The sequence below is a fragment of the Rattus norvegicus genome, chromosome 8, assembly GCF_021556685.1.
Source record: "Rattus norvegicus strain SHRSP/BbbUtx chromosome 8, alternate assembly SHRSP_T2T, whole genome shotgun sequence".
Lineage (NCBI taxonomy): Eukaryota > Metazoa > Chordata > Mammalia > Rodentia > Muridae > Rattus > Rattus norvegicus.
Window position 1 is genome coordinate 68,298,102 of NC_141541.1, and position 19,458 is coordinate 68,317,559.

Consider the following 19,458-nt stretch of genomic DNA (forward strand, 5'->3'; position numbering starts at 1 on the left):
TTTGGATTATTCTTGTCTCTGAGATTTTCCATCAGAGTTCGTAGTGAAGGAACGGAGGAAGATTCAAAGTTGGTGCAGCTCATTTGTGGGACAGGGTGGACACACTAAATGCTCCTTCCTCAGTGATCAACACTTCCAGACTCTGCCTGCACCAAAACTGTCTCCTGGGTATGTCCAGAAACATACCCAGCACACACACACGCTAGATCAACAAGAAGATGTCCTCACAGACCCTAAGACATGCCTCCCTTTTTGTTCTTGGCAGATCTGGGCATACTTATAGCCCACTACCACCCCTGCCCCACGCACACCCATGACAGAAAGTGAGACACAGATTTACCCATGCACACATCAAAGAGAAGGAGGAGAAAAGTTCTAGCATGACGGCAGGGGAGAAAGGTAATCTCTCATGCACGCAGACTCTCTGAGCACAAGAGGAGAAATGCCTCAAAGGCAGTGTCCTTCCTGCATCAGCACAAGACCCTACTGGAATCTGCCTTGCATTCCCCCAGACCCCTGCAAATAGCAGAAGAAACATGCATGCCTTAGACATCTGTCACCCAGGCCATGGCAGGTCCGAAGGGTGGCAACTGCGTGGACAGGCTCAGAACGAGATTTTAGAAAGTACAGGATTCATCAAGAGGAATAGAAGTTTCCCTGTAAGAAAAGCCTAAAATAAAGTCATATAAAGCATTAGTCTTTACACACCACAAAAACCTATTCCCCAATCCCTCTTCGTAGATAGAAGGGGAAATTTAAAGCTGACAAAAATATAACTTCTGACAAGATATTTTATTTGGCTTACCTCTCCCCCAGGTCTTGCTAACATTGCTGTCTCAGTGTGGAACAATGTTAATAACAGGTAGCTGACAAACATTATTACCCAGAGGCAAAGCTACCCTGGAGGAGAATCCGTCTGCCAAGTGCTAACGCTAGCAGATGCACTTGTGTCTCAGGGGTTCCAGCCTGGAGGTCCGTAGGCACTGCGCTGGCTCCCTGGCTCTTTCCCCACTGCACTGCCCCGTGCTCCGAGCTCAGCCTCTGCTCTGAAGAAAACTGGTAAGCTGATCTCTTCATGTAATAACTTCTCCTGGCTGGGGGAGGGGACAGGAGCCAGCTGGGAGCTGGGGGGCTGCCTTTAACAGAAAGCAGAGAAGGGGAGGGACAGAAATGATCAATGTGGAGTGTGCATCTGGCCTCATTCATGAAAAGGGCTCCAAGGTAAGCACTTCAAATGCAGGGGGATGGCTCTGCCTCCTCCACTGAGGCAGGCAGGAGGCAGTGGGCTGCAGCAGAAGGAGCTGCAGGCAGGCAGATTGGAGAGACAGGAGACCCAGGGCCTTCTTACCTCTGGGTTTGGGTCTGAAGGGCTGTGTGACCTACACAAATTGCCAGCCCTGTGATATAGTTTATTTTTCCCACTGGCCTCAAGTCAAGAGGTAGGTGGATGGCTTCTGCATTCCCCTTTCCATAGATTTGATAGTTGCAGAAATCTAGGCAAAGACTCCGTCATGGAAGACAGCATGGGAAGTAGTCACCAGTGTGCCACCTGCTTGTCACGTGACCGGGAATGGATGTGAACACTGTATCTCCCTCTTGCTGCATTCCTGGGTCGTTGTACCAAAACCAGTACAGTAAGGAATTATTGTGGAGGTGTAAAAATAAGTTGTAAAGTGGGGACAAGTGAACTCTGGGTGGCAATGTTGTCAAGAGTGCGTGGGGTGACACTTAGCAGACACAGACTGAGCATCAGGGTGGAACAGGGGTGGGGAAGTGAGGGGCACAGGGAACAGAGAGGCTTGCACAGACCTATAGAAGCCAGAGAACTCCAGAAATCAGCTTTGTTCTGTCATAGGATGAATCAAGGTCCAATGTGAAGTGGGCTGCAAGCCACCAAATATTGGATTCTGCCTGTGAAGGCCCACGAAAGCATTCTGAGGTACTGGTGACCAGGGAGAGCAGGGTGGCATCTGGCCCAGTAGAAACACCCCCAGTCCTGGAGTCAGGCATCTGTTGGTTCAAAACCCACTTCTGTAATCGACACCCTTGAGACCTGATGGTCCCTCCTGTGAAATGGAGACCTGTCATCCAGTGGTCAGGAAGATACTTCAGGGGTCACATGGGCATGTGGCTTGGCACAGTTTGTGCCACGGAAGTTCTGGAAATGCCAGGCTTTGTCTTTGGTCTGACATTAGTTCAGAACTCAGCCCCAGAAAGCAAATTAACGAGCACTTGAAAGCTCTGGGTTATGGGTGTTATTCTGCACAAAAGAGGGACGACTGGTGGAGCCTAACCATGATTCGCAGCCTCCTACTACCGCTGGCCCTGCCGTGGCACTTTACTAGTGAGGCTTCTGGGAAGGCCTGGGTGGAAAGCACTCAGAGTGCCTCATTTCAGAGAATCAGGAGGAAGGAGGATGATGGGGTCCTCTTATCTACAAACTCTACTTCGGTGGCCATTCTGAGCCTGAGAGTCAGGTCTTATAAACCACTGTGCTTCCCGGACACTCTGCTGGCAAGAACACCTGGGGTTCCCTTGGTCGCACCCTAACTAACATCCCCAACAACCTTTCTTCAAGCTATAGGTTTGCTCCCAGTGACCAAGGAATGCGGCAAGGAGAAAGAAAGAAGAGAGCAGGGTTTGTTCTATTTTTTGCCTCTGCATCCGTTTCCTTCCTATCCGTTGTCAGGTGTCCGCACTGGGTTGCTTCTGCTTCCTGGTTGTAAGAGGCAGTATTACTACTCGGTAGCCTGCCAGAAGTGCAGGCATGATTTAAGAAAGACCAGCGATGTTTCCTAGCCCTGGGTTGGGAAACTCCCTTCAGAGGGTCTGGTAGTAAATATTTTCAGTTTTGCAGACCATATGGCTGTGTCTGCGGCAGCTGCTTACCTACCGTCATAATGAAGGAAAGGTCTCAGGTGACGTGCACACGATAGATGTGGCTGAGTTACAGTAAAACTTCACTTGTACAAATAGTCTCTTGTTGGCCTGGAACTTTGCCCAGAAGGCCAAGCCGGCTGGCCCCCAAGCTTCCAGGTATCTGCCTACCTCTGCCTCCCATCCCACTCTTGGTGGGATTACTAGCTCATGTCACCATGCTCAGCTTTAGATAGGCGTCCCGGGATCCCAAATCGGGTCCTTGGACTTTCAAGGCAAGTGGTTTTTCCCAATTGAGGTTGGGAAATTGCACAATTGTTTCCCCAATTCTGCAAGGTGATTTCTGGCAAACTCTCCCCTACCGTAGAAGCCCTGGAAGTGTCACCAGTGGCCCCACTGGCTCAAAGTACAAGAGATCATGTTTTAGCCATTCCGTGTCTTCTCGGCATCACTGACCATGATGCCCTTTTAAAGGAATGCATGGTCATGGTGAGAAATACCCAACTCAAGATTTGACCACCATTCATTATGCCATTGAGCAGCACTGGAAACAGCCCCCCTGACTCTTTGATTCCAGAATGTTCTCACCATCCTCAACAGGAATTGTGCATGCTAATGCATATCTCCCTACTCCCTCTCTCCACTGTCCTTGGTAACCCCCAATCTATTTTCCATCTCCATGACTCTGCCTATGCCCAGAAATGGAATGGCACACATTGCCCCTCCTGTCTGACTTAGTCCACACAGGGTACTGTTTTCAGAACTTACACTGTGGCATATATCAGCAATTCATTTTTTAAAGGCTGGGTAATATTCAGCTGTATAAATACACTATACTGTATGCCCTTTGGCCAATGGTAACATTATGGAGAACATGGGTGTATGGGTATGCGCTGCTATCCCTGCTTTCAATCTGTCTGGACCTGAATCTGAGAGCAGAGTTACTGGACCTGATAGTGACTCATGGTCCTCCTGGTGCTGCCTCTTCAGCCTTTCCTATCTGCATGCGCCACCACAGATGCCATCACGCAATGCTGAACTTGTTAAGGATAGCCACACTGCTTCCCACGGTGGGTGCACCACTGACATTTCTACCTGCAATGCACAAAGGCTCAGGTTGTCTTCATCCCTGGCCAGTGCTTGTCATTTCCCGCCTTCTGATACCAGTCGTCATAGTAGGGTGACATGTATGTCCTCTTTGCACCACTCTCTTCCATAGCTCCCTGAAGAGCCCTGTTTATTTGTTTTTTTCATCAGCCGACATTCTCTGAGCCCTTGTAATCACAGCAACATTCAGGCTGTGATTCAATGCTGACAACAGCCTTACTGTGCTAAATAATTTGTCCCATACCATAGAAGTCTACAATGGATAGATGGCAGGACTGGTATTCTGGTCCTAACACCCACCTTGCGTTCCAAGAGCTCATTTCTGAATGCCAGAATAGCACAGCCACCATTTTTCTGAAAATCCTCTAGTTTCCATGGCACCTCTTGTGCTGAGCTTCTAAACCCTGTGTTTTAGCCATTTCCTTTCTACACCTGCTTTCTTGGGCCAGTTCACTATTTCACAAGGGTGGTCCTCAAGCCACCTTTATCCACCCATGGCTGCCCCTGATTAGTTATAGCCAGGACTTCCCCTGACCTTCAGGCCCACAGTTGTCTAGTGTATAGGTCTATTTCCCTGGTGTCTCCCAAATTCAACAGATGCAAAACAGAAGAGCGTCCCTGAAACCCAGTCTCCCTCCTGTTTCGTGTCATCTCTCCAAGAATGACATCATTCTGTGTGCATTACCTGTGTGATTCCCGAAGCTGACAATGGTATGAGTCTTCCCAACCTCCCCCTTTTATTTAAACCACTGCTGGGTCATACAGAGATTCTGTTTAGCCACATCTCTGGAGCCCTGCTGTCCTGCTCCCTTCCAGCCTCCACCATCTCAGTGTGAAAAGTTACCCCTTTCTCTTCCCCGAGCCTTCTTCTCCAGCAAAAATGCCAAGAAGACACAAGTCTCATCAGGCTGATCTTCTGTATGTTTAAAACCTCTTTAGGCCTGAAAAGATTTCTGACATAATTCAATCTGGGCAGAGCAGTTGGGCAGGAAGACAATACTAATTCTCACCCATGTTAGATCTTAAATAGCCGGGAAGCAGTTATGAAAACTAAGATGTGCAATTAGTGCAATAACAACAACAACAACAACAATAACAGCTGTGGACTTGCTTCTGATTTTTCCCACAAAAATCTCCATATCCTGTTTTAGAACCCAACCAGAATCACAGTTTTGAGGAAACAATACCGCAGAAGTGACGCGTCCACCTGACTACATCCACTAGGGACATAACTATCGACATGATACATTGCAGACAGTGTTTACCTTGACCAACTTGGCTAATGTATCAGTCAGGTATCTCATGAGTAAAAAGTACTATTGTTTTTCTTTTCCTTTTCCAAAGTCTGCTCATTATAAATTAGTCTCTAAGTCTAAGTAGAATTAAGCTCTACTTCCTAGAAAGGAAGTCTCCAAGAATATTTGGACATGTGTTAGAGGCATCGCTGTAATTAATAAATATGTGGAGATATTTTGAGGGCAGGCAAGTATCCATAGATTCTGTCTGCAGCAAATTGCTACTGTAGCATTCTGGGATGGTTTCTCTGTTTCCCTCATATTTCGGACATACTAGAAACAGAAGTCAGCAGTATGGCCTGTCTCCTCCCATTTGCTCAATCATTCCACCATTTATACTCCCCTGCTTTTTCAAGGGCTCTCCCTCAGGGCTGGTACCCAGCCCCCCTTAAATAAAAACTATGATCCAGTCTCTTCTGCTCTTCCAGCTTCTTCTCTTTGTCTTTGGTCCATAGCTAACTCTACTCTCCAGCCATCTTTACCACAAGAAACCATCCCCCAAAACTACCATGTGTCCCTAGTTCCAAGCTTTCGTCCATGTTAGTGCCTTCTAGAACATCCTTTTCCAACCCTCACTGACTGAGCTCCCACTGCTCAGTGCCTCTGAAAACTCAGGTCCCAGTCTGAATGCACTAAGTGTTGGCAAACATTTAGATGCCCTCTGGGAGGGACGAATGGGACGAATGGTGACATCCACAACATGAGGCACTTGCAGCAATGCCTGTGAGTTGTTTTTAGCTTTTGTTATTGTTTTTTGATTTTTGAGACAGGGCTTTGTTCTGCAGCCCAGTCTAGCCTTGAGTTTTCAGTCTTTCTACCTCAAGGTTCCTGAGAGTTTGACATCACAGTCTGCTCTACATCAGTTAAAACAACAACAACAGCAGCAGCAACAACAAGAAGCCCATCATGTTGTTTCCTATGTAGTGATAAGAAACACTGAGACTGACTATAACGTGATAAAGAAAAGGCGTGCCACAGAGCACCCAGCATCTCACATGGACACGCTTCTAAGTGCTCACGTATGCATCAGCCATCTGCAGTTACACACAGAGCTGTCAATGACTAACAGGAGGGAGGGGAACTGAGGAGCTTTGGAGAAGAGAGAGGACCAGATGCATAACTGCAGATCTGTGTTTTCTTATGTGATAGATACTTAGTCTCCACAGGAGACTTGAGCACTTAAAATGTGGCTAGTCCAGCTTGCAGTGTGTGGTGAATGTCCACATTGGGTTAAATAAAGGATGATATTAAATAACTTCATTTCTTTTCCTTTTCAGGGTGGCCATTAGCGGAATTTTAAACCACCATACATTTCTATTGGCAAGCATTTCTCTATTCCTTTCCCAACGAATTTTCAGGCATGAATACATTGCTATTCAAAGTTAAATAAAATGGGGTGATGGTAACGGCAATAGTTAACAGTCAGATGAGTTACTACACACAAGTCCCACTCGCTTCCAACGAGCCTAAGTGGCACCTTTCCCAGGAGTTCCACTGCATCAGTCTCCCTGCCCAGTTGAGGCGGTGACCCTCTGGTATCGATAGCCTTTGCTCACTCTCAGTGTAACCTTTACCACCCTTCGTCTAACTGTTGATGAAGGCACCTTGCTTTCACGGAACACAGAGTGGGCCTCCGTGACAGCTGATGTGTCCTTGTGCCCCTGCTCAGCCTCCACAGGGGCTTCCCTGTTCAGGGTGGGCTATGGAAGGGAAGGGAGGCTTGGAGGGTCTCACAGGACACCCCGTCTCATGAGGATGAGTGCACAGGGCTAACAGGTCATTTCCGAAAGCGGGTAAGGTAAAGGGGACAGGAGAGCAGCCAGAACACCTAAGTAACAAGGAGAAGTGCAGTGTGTGTGTGTGTGTGTGTGTGTGTGTGTGTGTGTGTGTGTATGAGAGAGAGAGAGAGAGAGAGAGAGAGAGAGAGAGAGAGGGAGAGAGAGAGAGAGACAAAGAGAGACAGAGAGAAAGAGAGAGAGAGGGAGAGACAGAGAAAGAGAGAGGAGGAGGGAAAGAGAGAGGGAGAGGGAGAGAGAAGAGGTCTACAACTATTGTATCATTTATACTTTGTGCACTTCTGTCTTACTAAGAACAAATTTACAGTGTATTTTCCCCTCTAATTATCTTATTTTATTTCTTGCAAAGAATGTCACTGGAAGGAAGACGGAAGGTGCAGCCTTCTTCACAGAGGCACACACTGCGTGGCAAGGGTGGGGCCGATGCCGGCCTCATGCATTCAGACAAACGGAATGCAGGAGAAGCAGGTGTTAGTAATTAACTCCCCCTTTGTGAGAACTGAAGAGCCATTAACTGGCCACAGAGTGGGAAAGTGGAAAGCACTGTTCTGTTGCTTTTCTAGCAACTTCTCTCCATTAAAGGTAAGGAAAATAATGAGCACCTGTAACAAAGGGAGTCACCCTGTCTTCTCTCTCTCTGGTTTTGGCTGAAGCCTGGCTATGTGAGCACCTTTAGTCAGCAGGGCAGCTATGTGGGCTTACAAAAGGCAGGGTGACTGTGGCTGAGCTCAGCTGCGTTCAGGAACAAGACACAGAACCAAGAGCAAAGACCTCAACAGGATAGTGTTCGTGTGTTGCAGTCCACCCTAACTCTGGAGACACACCAACAAAGTTACCTTAGAAAATGCAGCAAGGCCATTCATGAATTGGCCAGATTCATTGTCTCAAGAATTTGCTTCAAAGTACAGTCTCAAAATGTATTCTCTGCTGCTGGGGGCATGGCTCAGTGGTTAAGAACACTGTCTGTTCTTCTAGAGGTCCTGAGTTCAATCCCCAACAACCACATAGTGGCTCACAACCATTTATAATGGGATCCAGTGCCCTCTTCTGGCATGCAGGTGTACATGCAGCTAGAACACTCTTACACATAAAATAAGTGAAATCTTGAAAAAAAAAACTAAAAATCAAAAAATATGCTCTCTGGGTTAGAATCTTCAGGGAACTTTGCAGAGATGTAAATGCCTGCTTCCCACCTTTTTTTTTAAGTGAACCAGGAATTCAAAGAGCAGGTCCCATCAGCCAGTTATAACACAGGCAGATGTTCATCGGGGTGCCCTCTGAAGAGATTCTCTGCTCATATGTGGGATTATGCATCACTAAGTGATAGTTTTGTCTAGTCAACCTTATTTCAAATTTCAGAGTATGGTACTTTATAAAACCTTATTTTCTTTTAAGACAAGCCTGCCAGATATTATAGCAGAGCGTCAGCCCACAATAAAGAAAACTCAACAGCGAAGGAGAGACAAGCCCTTTCCCCAACTAAACATGTCTGAGCATTGGTGTGTGATCATCAAGCCAATTTCACCCAGCCAGGGAAGGGTGGAGAAGGCTGGGGACATGGCTGACCATTGGGAGGCAGAGGAACTTACTGATCTAATTCCCACCATATGCCCAAATAAATTTCTGATGGATTAAAGAGCTCAGACGAGCAAAACAAGTCTGAAAACTGCCTAAGAAGATGGGTGAGTGCTTCTATATTCTTGAGATGGGAAAGGACTGGTATGTGTGGGTCTAACAAGATCAGAAATTAGTTTTTAAAATTACTCATTTGTGTATGTTTTTAGGAATCCCACCCATCAAATATACCATAAACAGATTTAAAAGTCTAATACAGAGTAAGACATATACTTCACTAGTTCATTTTCTTAAGAAGTCAATTCTTATTCCGGGGTCAGAGAATACAGCGATCAGCAAACCAGACGCAGTTCCAGGCTTTGTGGACCTGACTGGCTCAGGAGACAATGCTAATGCAATCTTAGAAATGTGCCTGATACAGCAATGCTAAGGGCGGCAAGGGAAGGATGTATGGAAGCCTAAGAGGCTTGTCCTCATTAGGGGGATTGCCTGGCCTTGGGAGCAGTAATGGCTTTTATGACAACTGGAGAGGGAGCAGGTGTAGATGAATAGAAAGTGGGTAAGAAAGAGGCCAGCCTCAGCTTGGGCTGAAGACAAAGAGACACCCCATGAAAGAGTTTTGTCCTTCTTCCTGTAAGCATCTGATGAAAGGGCAGGGGCAGCAGTTACTAGGGCAAAATTTGCATTTTGCAAAGATTACTTTGTTATACAGAGAGAGATTAGAAGGCAGGAAGAAAGGAAGCCAGGAGAGGACTTGGAAGATTACAGCCATGATCTGGATTAAAAGGGATAAGAGCTAAAACCAGGATGGTTGAAAGGGGTGAATGATTCCCATGCAAAATTAAGAGTATATAGCATATATGGGCCATGCCAGTAATATATCTTTTAAAAGTATATGATCGCATAAAGGCAATTTCAACAGTGAAATGTCAGACTTGAGATTCAGACACAGGAGAGTGCTCGAATGAAGCACGGTCTGTTCCAAAAGTAAAATCCCACCCAATCACTTAGAGCGACCACATCATTTAATTATTGATATTGGCACATTTTTTATGCTATGCTTTAAGGCAAAATGAATCCGTGCAGTGAAGAAATCTCTCAGGTATTGGAGCCAGGATAGATGGACAGCAACGTTCAAAAGAAGGAAGATGGGCCCTCTACCTTCTACTGCACACAAGACGAACTTGAAATGGATCAGATTGTCTGTCCATGTGATCATAGTATACAATAGCTATGTTATACAGTAACACAGTGCCTATTGTACCTGTATACAATATTTCATCGTCTACAGTAACATGCTATCTTAGGTTACGTACTTAAAAGCTACTCTCAGCAATTTCCCAATACAAACCGTAAGTCCAGGATGAGACACTGAGTGTGTCAACAGTTTGACTTAGTCACTCCCAAATGCACACATATATCAAAACGGCATGTAGCACAGCCTACAGATATATGATTTTTGTCCGTAAATTAAAAATAAGACAGAAAACTCCTAGACTGAAGAAAACCCCCAACATGTCTACATCCTAATCCCTGGAGTCTGGGAACATGCTTTGTGTGCGGTCAGCATTTTGTCAACTTGACACAGCTAGAGTCATGTCTCCGTAAGATTGATCTGTAGGCAAGCCTGCCAGGCATTTTCTTGGTTAATGCTTGGTGTGGAAGGGCCTAGCCCTTTTGTGGGGGGGTCACTGCTATCCATGGGCAGGTGGTCCTGTGATGTATAAAGAGCAAACTGGGCAAGCCAGGAAGCAGTGTTCCTGACTCCACCTTCCTTCCCTGGCTTTTCTCTATGATGGGCTAAAAGCTATAAACTGAAAGAAGCCCTTTCTCTCCAAGTTGCTTTTGGTCCATGTTTTTCCAGTCTTAAAAATGTGGTTTTAGATGGATTTATTTTATGTGTAGGTTTTGCCTACATGTATGCATGTGTGCCATGAACATGCTGGTGTCCATGGAGATCAGAAGAGCTCATTGGATCCCTGGGACTAGTGTTACAGATGGTTGATTCTGGGCTGTTATATGGATGCTGGGAATGAACCCAGATCCTTTGCAGGAGCAACAGGTACTTTTAACCACTGAGTCAACTCTCGAGTCCCTTTGGCCAGTGTTTTACCACAGCAATAGAAACATAAGTAAGGCATGGCAAAGGGAAATTAAAGGAGCTGACAGAAGTGCCAGGGTTAATCTGGTGGATTTATAAAAGGTATGTTGGTTTGGATTATTATCTAGGTGGACTCAGTTAATTACAAGGATCCCATAGGTATGACAGAAGGGTAGATGATGATATCAGAGAAATTTGACGTGAAAGGAACCCAGCCATCCACTGGCTTTGCAGCTGAAAAGGAGTCTAGAGAAGCTGCAGGAGACAAGGAGGTAGGACTCTTCCCTCAAGTATCAAGTGTCTAGTCCTGTGAACACCTTTGTTAATTTTATTATTACCATTATCATCACCATATTATTTGTGTGTGTGCATGTGTGTGTGTGTGTGTGTGTGTGTGTGTGTGTGTGCGCGCGCGCACATATGCCACAGTACACATGAGAAGCTTAGAGGAAAACCTTCAGGAGCCAGTTCTCTCCTGCCATCTTCACCTGGGTTTGCGGGGTTCAAACTCAGGTCACCAGCTTGGACGGCAAGTACTGTGGTATTTGGTTGTAAGAGGTGAAGCTACACAAGGAAGAACCCTTGAAAATATAAAACTAAGTGAAGGAGGCCAGTTCCAAGGGAGCATTTGCCGCCTGATAACATTTATGTGAAAAGTCTGGAATACGTAAATTTATAAAGACAAAAATTAGATTAGCACTTTTCCAGGCTGAGGAGCTAAAGGAGAAATAGAATATGGGATTGTCTGGGGGACTGTTACAGTATGTAGGTACAAGTGCACACCACACATACGTGTGTGTGTGTGGGGGGGGGGTGTGGTCAGAAAACTGCATGATAGATGAGGTGGATCTCAACTAAACTGATTTTTTTTTGTAGCAGCCAAAATGCAGTGTCCCTAAAATTCTCTTTTGAGTAAACATCAAAAATATTAACCCTGTTCTTGTTTTTGAAAAATCTTAGTTATTTTCTACTTTCCTTTCATACCGGGCCAATATAAACAAGTCAGCTCAACCAACAGACAAAGTTATTTCATTTGGAAAAAATATGAAGTAAAAGTGGGGAAGGCTGTGAACGGACAGTCAGTACAGAGACTGAGTTGTGCAGAAGAAGAGGGATACAGAAGATATTAGAGCTATTGGAGGAGACAGAAACCCGTGAGCCGCCCCGCTCACCTCATCCACCTGCACAGAAAAAGAGTTACACAGGGATGTAGGTGGCGCAAAGCACTTGGTTCAATCACAGACACTGCAGGTGCCTTCAGTGTGGGCTTCTCAAATGCACTGTGTACTCAGGTCCCCAGGATCTTTATGTCAATAGACAGAGGTGGGTGATAGCCCCTAGTTAAGCTGGCAGTTTTTTGTTTTTTTCATTTTTTATTGATTTTTTATTTACATTTCAAATGTTATTCCCTTTGCTGGTTTCCCGGCCAAAGCCCTCTATCTGCTCCCCCTCCCCTTCTTCTATGAGGGTGTTCTCGCACCCTCCCACCCTTTTTCCTCTCCCCCTCCCGACATTCCCCTGCACTGGGGGTCCAGCATTGGCAGGACCAAGGGCTTCTTCTCCCATTGGTGCCCAACAAGACCATTCTCTGCTACATATGCAGCTGGAGCCATGGGTCTGTCCATGTGTACTCTTTGGTGGGTTAGTCCCTGGGAGCTCTAGTTGGTTGGCATTGTTGTTCTTATGGGGTTGCAAGCCCCTTCAGCTCCTTCAATCCTTTCTCTAATTCCTCCAGCAGGGACCCCGTTCTCAGTTCAATGGTTTGCTGCTAGCATTCACCTCTGTATTTGACATGCTCTGGCTGAGCCTCTCGGGAGACAGCTATATGAGGCTCCTGTCAGCATGCACTTCTTAGTTTCATCAATATTACCTAGTTTTGGTGGCTGTATATATGGGCTGTATACCCATGTGGAGCAGGCTCTGAATGGTCATTCCTTCAGTCTCTACTCCAAACATTGTCTCCATATCCCCTCCTATGAGTATTTTTGTTCCTCCTTCTAAGAAGGACTGAAGCATCTGCACTTTGGTCGTCCTTTTTCTTGAGCTTCATGTGGTCTATGGATTGTATCTTGGGTAATTTGAGCTTTTGGGCTAATATCCATTTATCAATGAGTGCATACCATGTGTGTTTTTCTGTGAATGGGTTATCTCACTGAGGATGGTATTTTCTAGTTCCATTCATTTGCCTATGAATTTTATGAAGTCATTGTTTTTGATAGCTGAGTAGTACTCCATTGTGTAGATGTACCACATTTTCTGTATCCATTCCTCTGTTGAGGGACATTTGGGTTCTTTCCAGCTCCTGGCTGTTATAAATAAGGATGCTATAAACATAGTGGAGCACGTGTCCTTGTTGTACGTTGGAGCATCTTTTGGGTATATGCCCAGAAATGGTATAGCTGGGTCCTCAGGTAGTGCAATATCCAATTTTCTAAGGAATCTCCAGACTGATTTCCAGAGTGGTTGTACCAGTCTGCAATTCCACCAACAATGGAGGAGTGTTCCTCTTTTTCCACATCCTCACCAGCAAGTGCTGTCGCCTGAGTTTTTGATCTTGATGCTGGTAGTCTTTACTTGGAGGGGCAGCGTCCACACTCTGAGTCATAAATCCTTTAGCAGGCAATATCAGAAGACTTACTAATTCATACTTTTTGAAATAATAATTCAAATACAATACAGAACAATACAATTCTGTATTTATGAATGATAAGAGCCAAACTTATCTAAGGACAGTTTTTAGTATTGTTTATAAGAGGGGGAAACCTCAGGAACGCAAATGTCTAACCACAGGGTCTGAGTCATCTGTCTGTTTAATTTTGACCACCACTTACTTATATAAACGATGTGTTGCTGGCCTACAGAATCAACTAAGCTCAGCTCCTAGGAGCTCAGAGAAACTGAAGTGACAACCACAAAGCCTGTAAGGGTTTGAGCTAGGCCCTTTGCATGTACGTTACCTTGTGTCAGCTTGGTGTTTTCTAGGACTCCTGAGCAGTGGGAGTAGGAACTGTCTCTGACTCTTTCCCCTGCTCTTAGGACACTTTTTCCTCCTACTGGGTTGCCTCATCCGGTCTTGATATGAGGGCTTGTGCCTTACTGTAACTTGTTATGCTGTGTTTGGTTGACATTCTTGGGAGTCCTGCTCTTTTCTGATGGAAATGGAAGGGGAATGGATCTGGGGCAGAGGGGAAGTGTGGTGGTGGGGACTGGGAAAAGTGGTCCTGATGTAATGTAGGAGAGGAGAATAACAAACAAACGGACATATAAAATGTTGCGATGTTTATTGGCACTGGGGTCTACTATGCTGACTGTCAAGTGAAGAAAAGTAACAACACACAATTTTGAGGATGGAACCATTTCATCATGAACATACGGAAAAAAGTACTGAGAAGGTGGCTCTCCCGCACGTTATTGCTACTTATCTCTCTTTTTTTTTTAAAGATTTATTTATTTATTATATATGAGTACACCACAGCTGTCTTCAGACACACCTGAAGAGGGCATCAGATCTCATTATAGATGGTTGTGAGCCACCATGTGGTTGCTGGGATTTGAACTCAGGACCTCTGAAAGAGAAGTCAGCGCTCTTAACCACTGAGCCATCTCTCCAGCCCTTATCTCTAAGGTGACTCTCCAGCGTGATATTGCGAGCTAACCTCTGAGTGGTAATTTATTTCGTTCCTACTTGTGAGTCTTTTAATGTTCCCATCACAAACTCATGAAATTTTAATAATCTTAAGTAGTGAATTTTATATGAATTCAGCTTAGATCCTTGTAGCCCAGCTCGGCAAAACATGCAGTAGCGCCCTCTAGAGTTCATTCATTCAAACTGCAGACACCTGTTCCCAGAAACCCAGTGAGGACATACAACACATCGCTCAGTCCAGAGTGTCTCAATTTGAAGGAGGGCAAACACACAGGTGGGTGTCTCAGAAGTTCTCTGTGTAAATGCGGGAGGGAGGGGGGCTTTAAACCTCTTACCAGTAGGACTGAGACAATATTTCCAGTGGATTCGCAACAATGTGCTAATTGCTTGCTTTTCTCTCAAAGATCCCAATTATCACCTCCTTCTAATGTTAATTTGACTTAATTAAACATGGGTAAATTTCTCATTTGAAAAAAACAGAGGTGATTGTTTTTCTCCACCTTGTTTTAACAGACCTGTCAAACTTTTATGACAGTAAAGTAATAGCCCTATCTACACTGGTAAAATGACTTAAACCTTTAAGATATAGTTCTTTTGTTGTGATTTCATTGATGTTAGCCGCAACAAAACACCCAACAAAACACCCGAGCAAAAACAATTCTTTCCACTTTATAACCTACTGTTGAAGGGAAGCCAAGGCAGAAATGTAAACAGCTAGTTACATCATATTCTCAGTTAGAAGCAGTGAGAAATGAATGCACTCATGTTGTCTGCTTGCTTTCTGCGTCTTATGCTGAGATACAAGTCAGAGTGATACAGGTTAGCACCCAGCCTAGGGAATGGTAACGTCCACAGTGGGCTGGGTCAATTAACAATCAAGACAACCCACTAGGCCGACTTTAGATAGGTCTTTGACTGAGATTTTCTTCCTGGGAAAGTCCAGGTTGTGACACGGCAAAAATAACCAGTACAAGAGTTCTGGTCATGGCCAGTTTAGTCTTGGGACCATCTATCTTGTCTGTCTGTCTTCCTGCCTCACTTCTTCTAGGCAAAAGCTATGGGATAATTGCCAAAGATTCCACAAAGCTCTGTTGCATTTCCAGTCATGGCTGAGAACCTCTAATGGCATAAGTGTACTCATTTCTTAACATAGTGTGGGTCCTTATTTCAGGCTACAAAGCTCACAGAACTTTTCTAAGGGGGGTGTAAAAATGTGGTATACATTGTAGAAATGCCCTTGTAATCTGAGCTTCAAGCTGTTCCTACTAGTGAGCTAGAAAAGTGGACAGGAAGTAAGGTACACGGATGTATACCAAGTTCACGAAGGATTTTGATGCAGTCCTCGGCTTGCTTTACCAACAATGCTCACCAGAATTTAGGGGTCTGTTTCCCAGTTTTCCCATGTCTTAATAGGCCACTGAAAAATACATGTGGTGGTCTATTGCCCTGAAAGCTTATAGGATAAGGGCTCGGTGATAGCACATGTATGTGGAGGTCAGAGGTTAACCTATCCTGAGGTCATCTCAAGGTGTCTTCTTCAGTCATCCTACACTGCAGGTTTGGGACAGGGTCTATCTCTTTTATCTGTCTCTTTTTCCAATTCATGCTGGCCAGCCAAGGGAGCTCCAGGGATCCACTGGGTTCTGCCCTCCCAGCACTGGGATTAAGAGAGTGTGTCACCAGATCCAGTTTTTATGTGAGTTCTTGAGAAGGAACCCAGGTCTTAATGCTTGCAGAGTAAAAACATTATTGAATGAATCACCCCTAAACCTGGTATCTCCTCCAGGTTTCTCTCAGGTATTTTACCACAGCCACAGAATTCTAACAGACCTGAGGTAGTAATTCAGAGCAAGTCATAAGTCCTTAATTGAGAGGTTACCCCTCCCTGATTTCATTAACAGAACGATAACATTTACTAAAGACTTAATTTAAGCCACTACACACTGTTAAGGGAGCATAATGGCACTGTACCAATTACATCACGCACCAAGTTAATCAGTTCTTTTTTGTAGATGTAGAGAAGTTGAACTGGTGGCCAACAGGCTAGCCATTGAGGGGTAATGGAGAAATTCAAACCCAAGGCCTCTCTCTCCACACTGAGCCCTTAATCACCCTGCAATCATGATAGAATTCACCCACTTCTAAACAACTTCACTGCCTTCAGTGGACGAGCTATCCTGGTCCCCAGATAGTTTCGATGGACTCCCAACCAGTGTCCAAGAGTCTACCCAGACTGACTCTGCAAACCAAGAGTGGAAACCGGTTGTCCCCTCATTACCGTAAAGTTTCCTATTGACTTTGGGATGAATGCGAAACCTTTAGATCTGAATTAAAAGGTCCATAGCACTGCAGGAGTAACCACATGCCTCATACTGTAAATCTGGCCAAGAACCAGTGGTGAGAAGCACACAGCTCCAAGGTAAACCTACTACTATAATTTTGCTTGATGGCTGTAGTATTATATGCTCTAAATTCCTATCTCTCTACCCAGAGCACAGTGCACTCTCAGACCTCATCAGAGAAGGCTCTCTGTGCCGTGGATGGTGCTCAATGTATAAATTCATAACTGGTCAAAATGCAGAGTGTCAGTGGGATGCTCAGTCACAAATATGTGCCCTGTCCCCTAAGTCTCAGGGACTATAGTGGAAGAGTTGGCAAGAAAGACTAAGGGGCTGGGGATTTAGCTCAGTGGTAGAGCGCTTACCTAGGAAGCGCAAGGCCCTGGGTTCGGTCCCCAGCTCCGGAAAAAAAAGAACCCCCCCCCCCCAAAAAAAAGACTAAGACCCAGAGGTCAGGGAGAACCAAAGTAAAGCCATGTCTCTAGACATAACAGGAAGCTGAACTCTCGTACTTATAGTAGGGCTGCCCACACAAGACCTGCACAAGGCCAGTCAACATTCTAGGGTAGCACAGGGAAAATCCCCACCCCTAAGGTGCTATAGAGATCTCCTGGATGGCTTCTGGAGGAGGGAAGCTCAGTGCTCTCTAAGTGTGTCTCTGGTAGGTTGATCATGCTCCAATGACTGGTGACATACCCCATGATTGACACTGTATGAATAACCCCATGAATGACACAGGCAGCACCAGTGGAAGTAGATAGGCTATTGAATTTTAAAAAGCATAAAGTCTGAGGGGATAGATCTGGATGGGTGATAAGGAGAAGCTGACGGTAAGTCTGATCAGAATATTTTGTATGAAATCCTTCAAGAATTAATTAAAAAATTTACTTAAAAAGAAACATTGCTGGGGTGGTAGGAAGGTCATGGAGGATCTGGGAGGAGTTAAGAGTGAGTATGATCAGAATACGTTGTGTGAAATTTACACAGAAATAATAGAAGTAGTTTAAGGGAAGTCCTCAGCAGAACAGGAAGTTCAGTGGGACCTGGCCCCTCCCATCACACTCAACTGCCATTGCTAATGTCCACCACTCCAGCTGTAGCTCCTCCCAACTCACCTTGCCTATGGCTGAAAATTCCACCCTGTCTCCTCCCTTTTCCCTTTGTCTGGCAAGGGCAACTTCCTCTTGGGTCTTATTCTCCTAGAGGCCTGCTCACCTCAAATCTAAATGGATGTCCCGCTTGCCCCACCTCACTGACCCCAGCATGATAATTATTTTCCTGTCTGTACTTTTTTCCTCTGGGCCCCTTTCCGCATCTACAGCACAGATTTCTCACGTATTTAAGATTAATTAACTAGACAATGAGGTTTTGATGACAGAGCCCCATGTCAGATTTCTTTGTAGGCGAGGGGTATGGCACATAGTGGAGGCCAAACACCCTAGTAAAAGAAGATAAACATTACCCAGATCCAAAGAGGTTCGGTGAGACCTCCCTTGCTAAGACACACCGGATGAGGGGACTATTTAGAGGAGAAGTGTCCATGAAGTCCCTTAAGTCACTGGAATGTCAACTGACTCTACCTTAAATGCATCGGTATATTGGTACAATTCTGCTGGGTAAAAAGATGGCATTTCTGTTGTTGTTTTAATGCCTGGTCACATCATTTTTAGCTCCAAAGTTATTTCAAACCCTGGACATCTTTTCCTCCTTACCTACTTCCTCTCTCCATTTCTCCTAGCCATGGATGCCGAGCTGGCAACATGGCCAGCATGATCAGCGTGAGGACAGAGCTCTGAGGTCTGCTGGCCTCCACCTGTGGAACCAGCCAGTCTTGGTTCTAGGAAAGCAACACCAGCTGTTTTAAAAGCTGTTCCAATTTTCAACAATAATATCTTCCTCGGGTATTTCCTAGTCTTTCCCCTACAAGGTGTATGAAGAAGACAAAGGCCATGTCAGTCATCCAAGAGTGACCAGAAGACACCAACCAAAAGGCAACAGTCAGTGTAATGATAGGGTCACCAGCATTGTGTAGTGTGTGTTTGGTGTAGCAGCCAAAGAAGATAATCCAAGTTCATAATTCTAAAGTGAATTTCAATGAACGAAGCCACCAGGGAAAGGTCAAAGTCCTTAAATGTATACACCGTGTATATATTCATATGCATTGTGTCATGTAGTAGGCTGGGAGGTAGATGTGACCACCCCCAAGTGGCTTCTCTTATATTTTTGGTTTTGAGCCTAGCCTTCAATGGCCGAACTATCTCTTTAGCCCTCCCTCCCCCTGCCCCCGATTGCTTCTCAATCCTACATCATGAGAGCCTTCATTTTAGACTTGCAGAAGCTCAAGTCTGGGAAGATAAAATTTCTTTCAGTGTGCTTTGTTTAGGTCACTATAAACATAAGACACCAATTGAGACAAGTATTTAGAGAAAAATTGAATAATTGTCTAATTTCTGAGTTTAACGTTGAGAAAAATAATACCGCTGTTTCTCCTGTTCTTGCTAAGGTACCCAGCTCAGCCCAGCACCTGGCAGCAGGAGTGTTTAATCTAATTTAAAGTACAATTCTTATAGTTAATCACTAACTCCAACTTTCAGCTGAAAACTGTTGGGTAAAAGGGGCGGGGGGAACCAAACAGACCTCTAGCAGACAGAGAACCACATTCTATATGTCTTATGATCAATAGACAGAGAATATTTTAAATAAACAGTAGAGTTCATTTTTA

The 19,458-nt window shown here is 45.0% G+C and overlaps 1 protein-coding gene across 3 annotated transcripts in view; it reads right to left on the minus strand.

Annotated features, from left to right (window-relative positions):
• Thsd4 (thrombospondin type 1 domain containing 4) overlaps positions 1-19,458 on the minus strand; it is a 627,039-nt gene that overhangs the window by 191,324 nt on the left and 416,257 nt on the right. The window contains 1 exon segment of one of the 3 annotated variants that reach the window (NM_001429249.1): positions 806-1,058. Coding sequence (NP_001416178.1) covers positions 806-877 — 72 coding nt within the window. The 5' untranslated portion in view covers positions 878-1,058. 3 annotated transcript variants of the gene reach the window in all.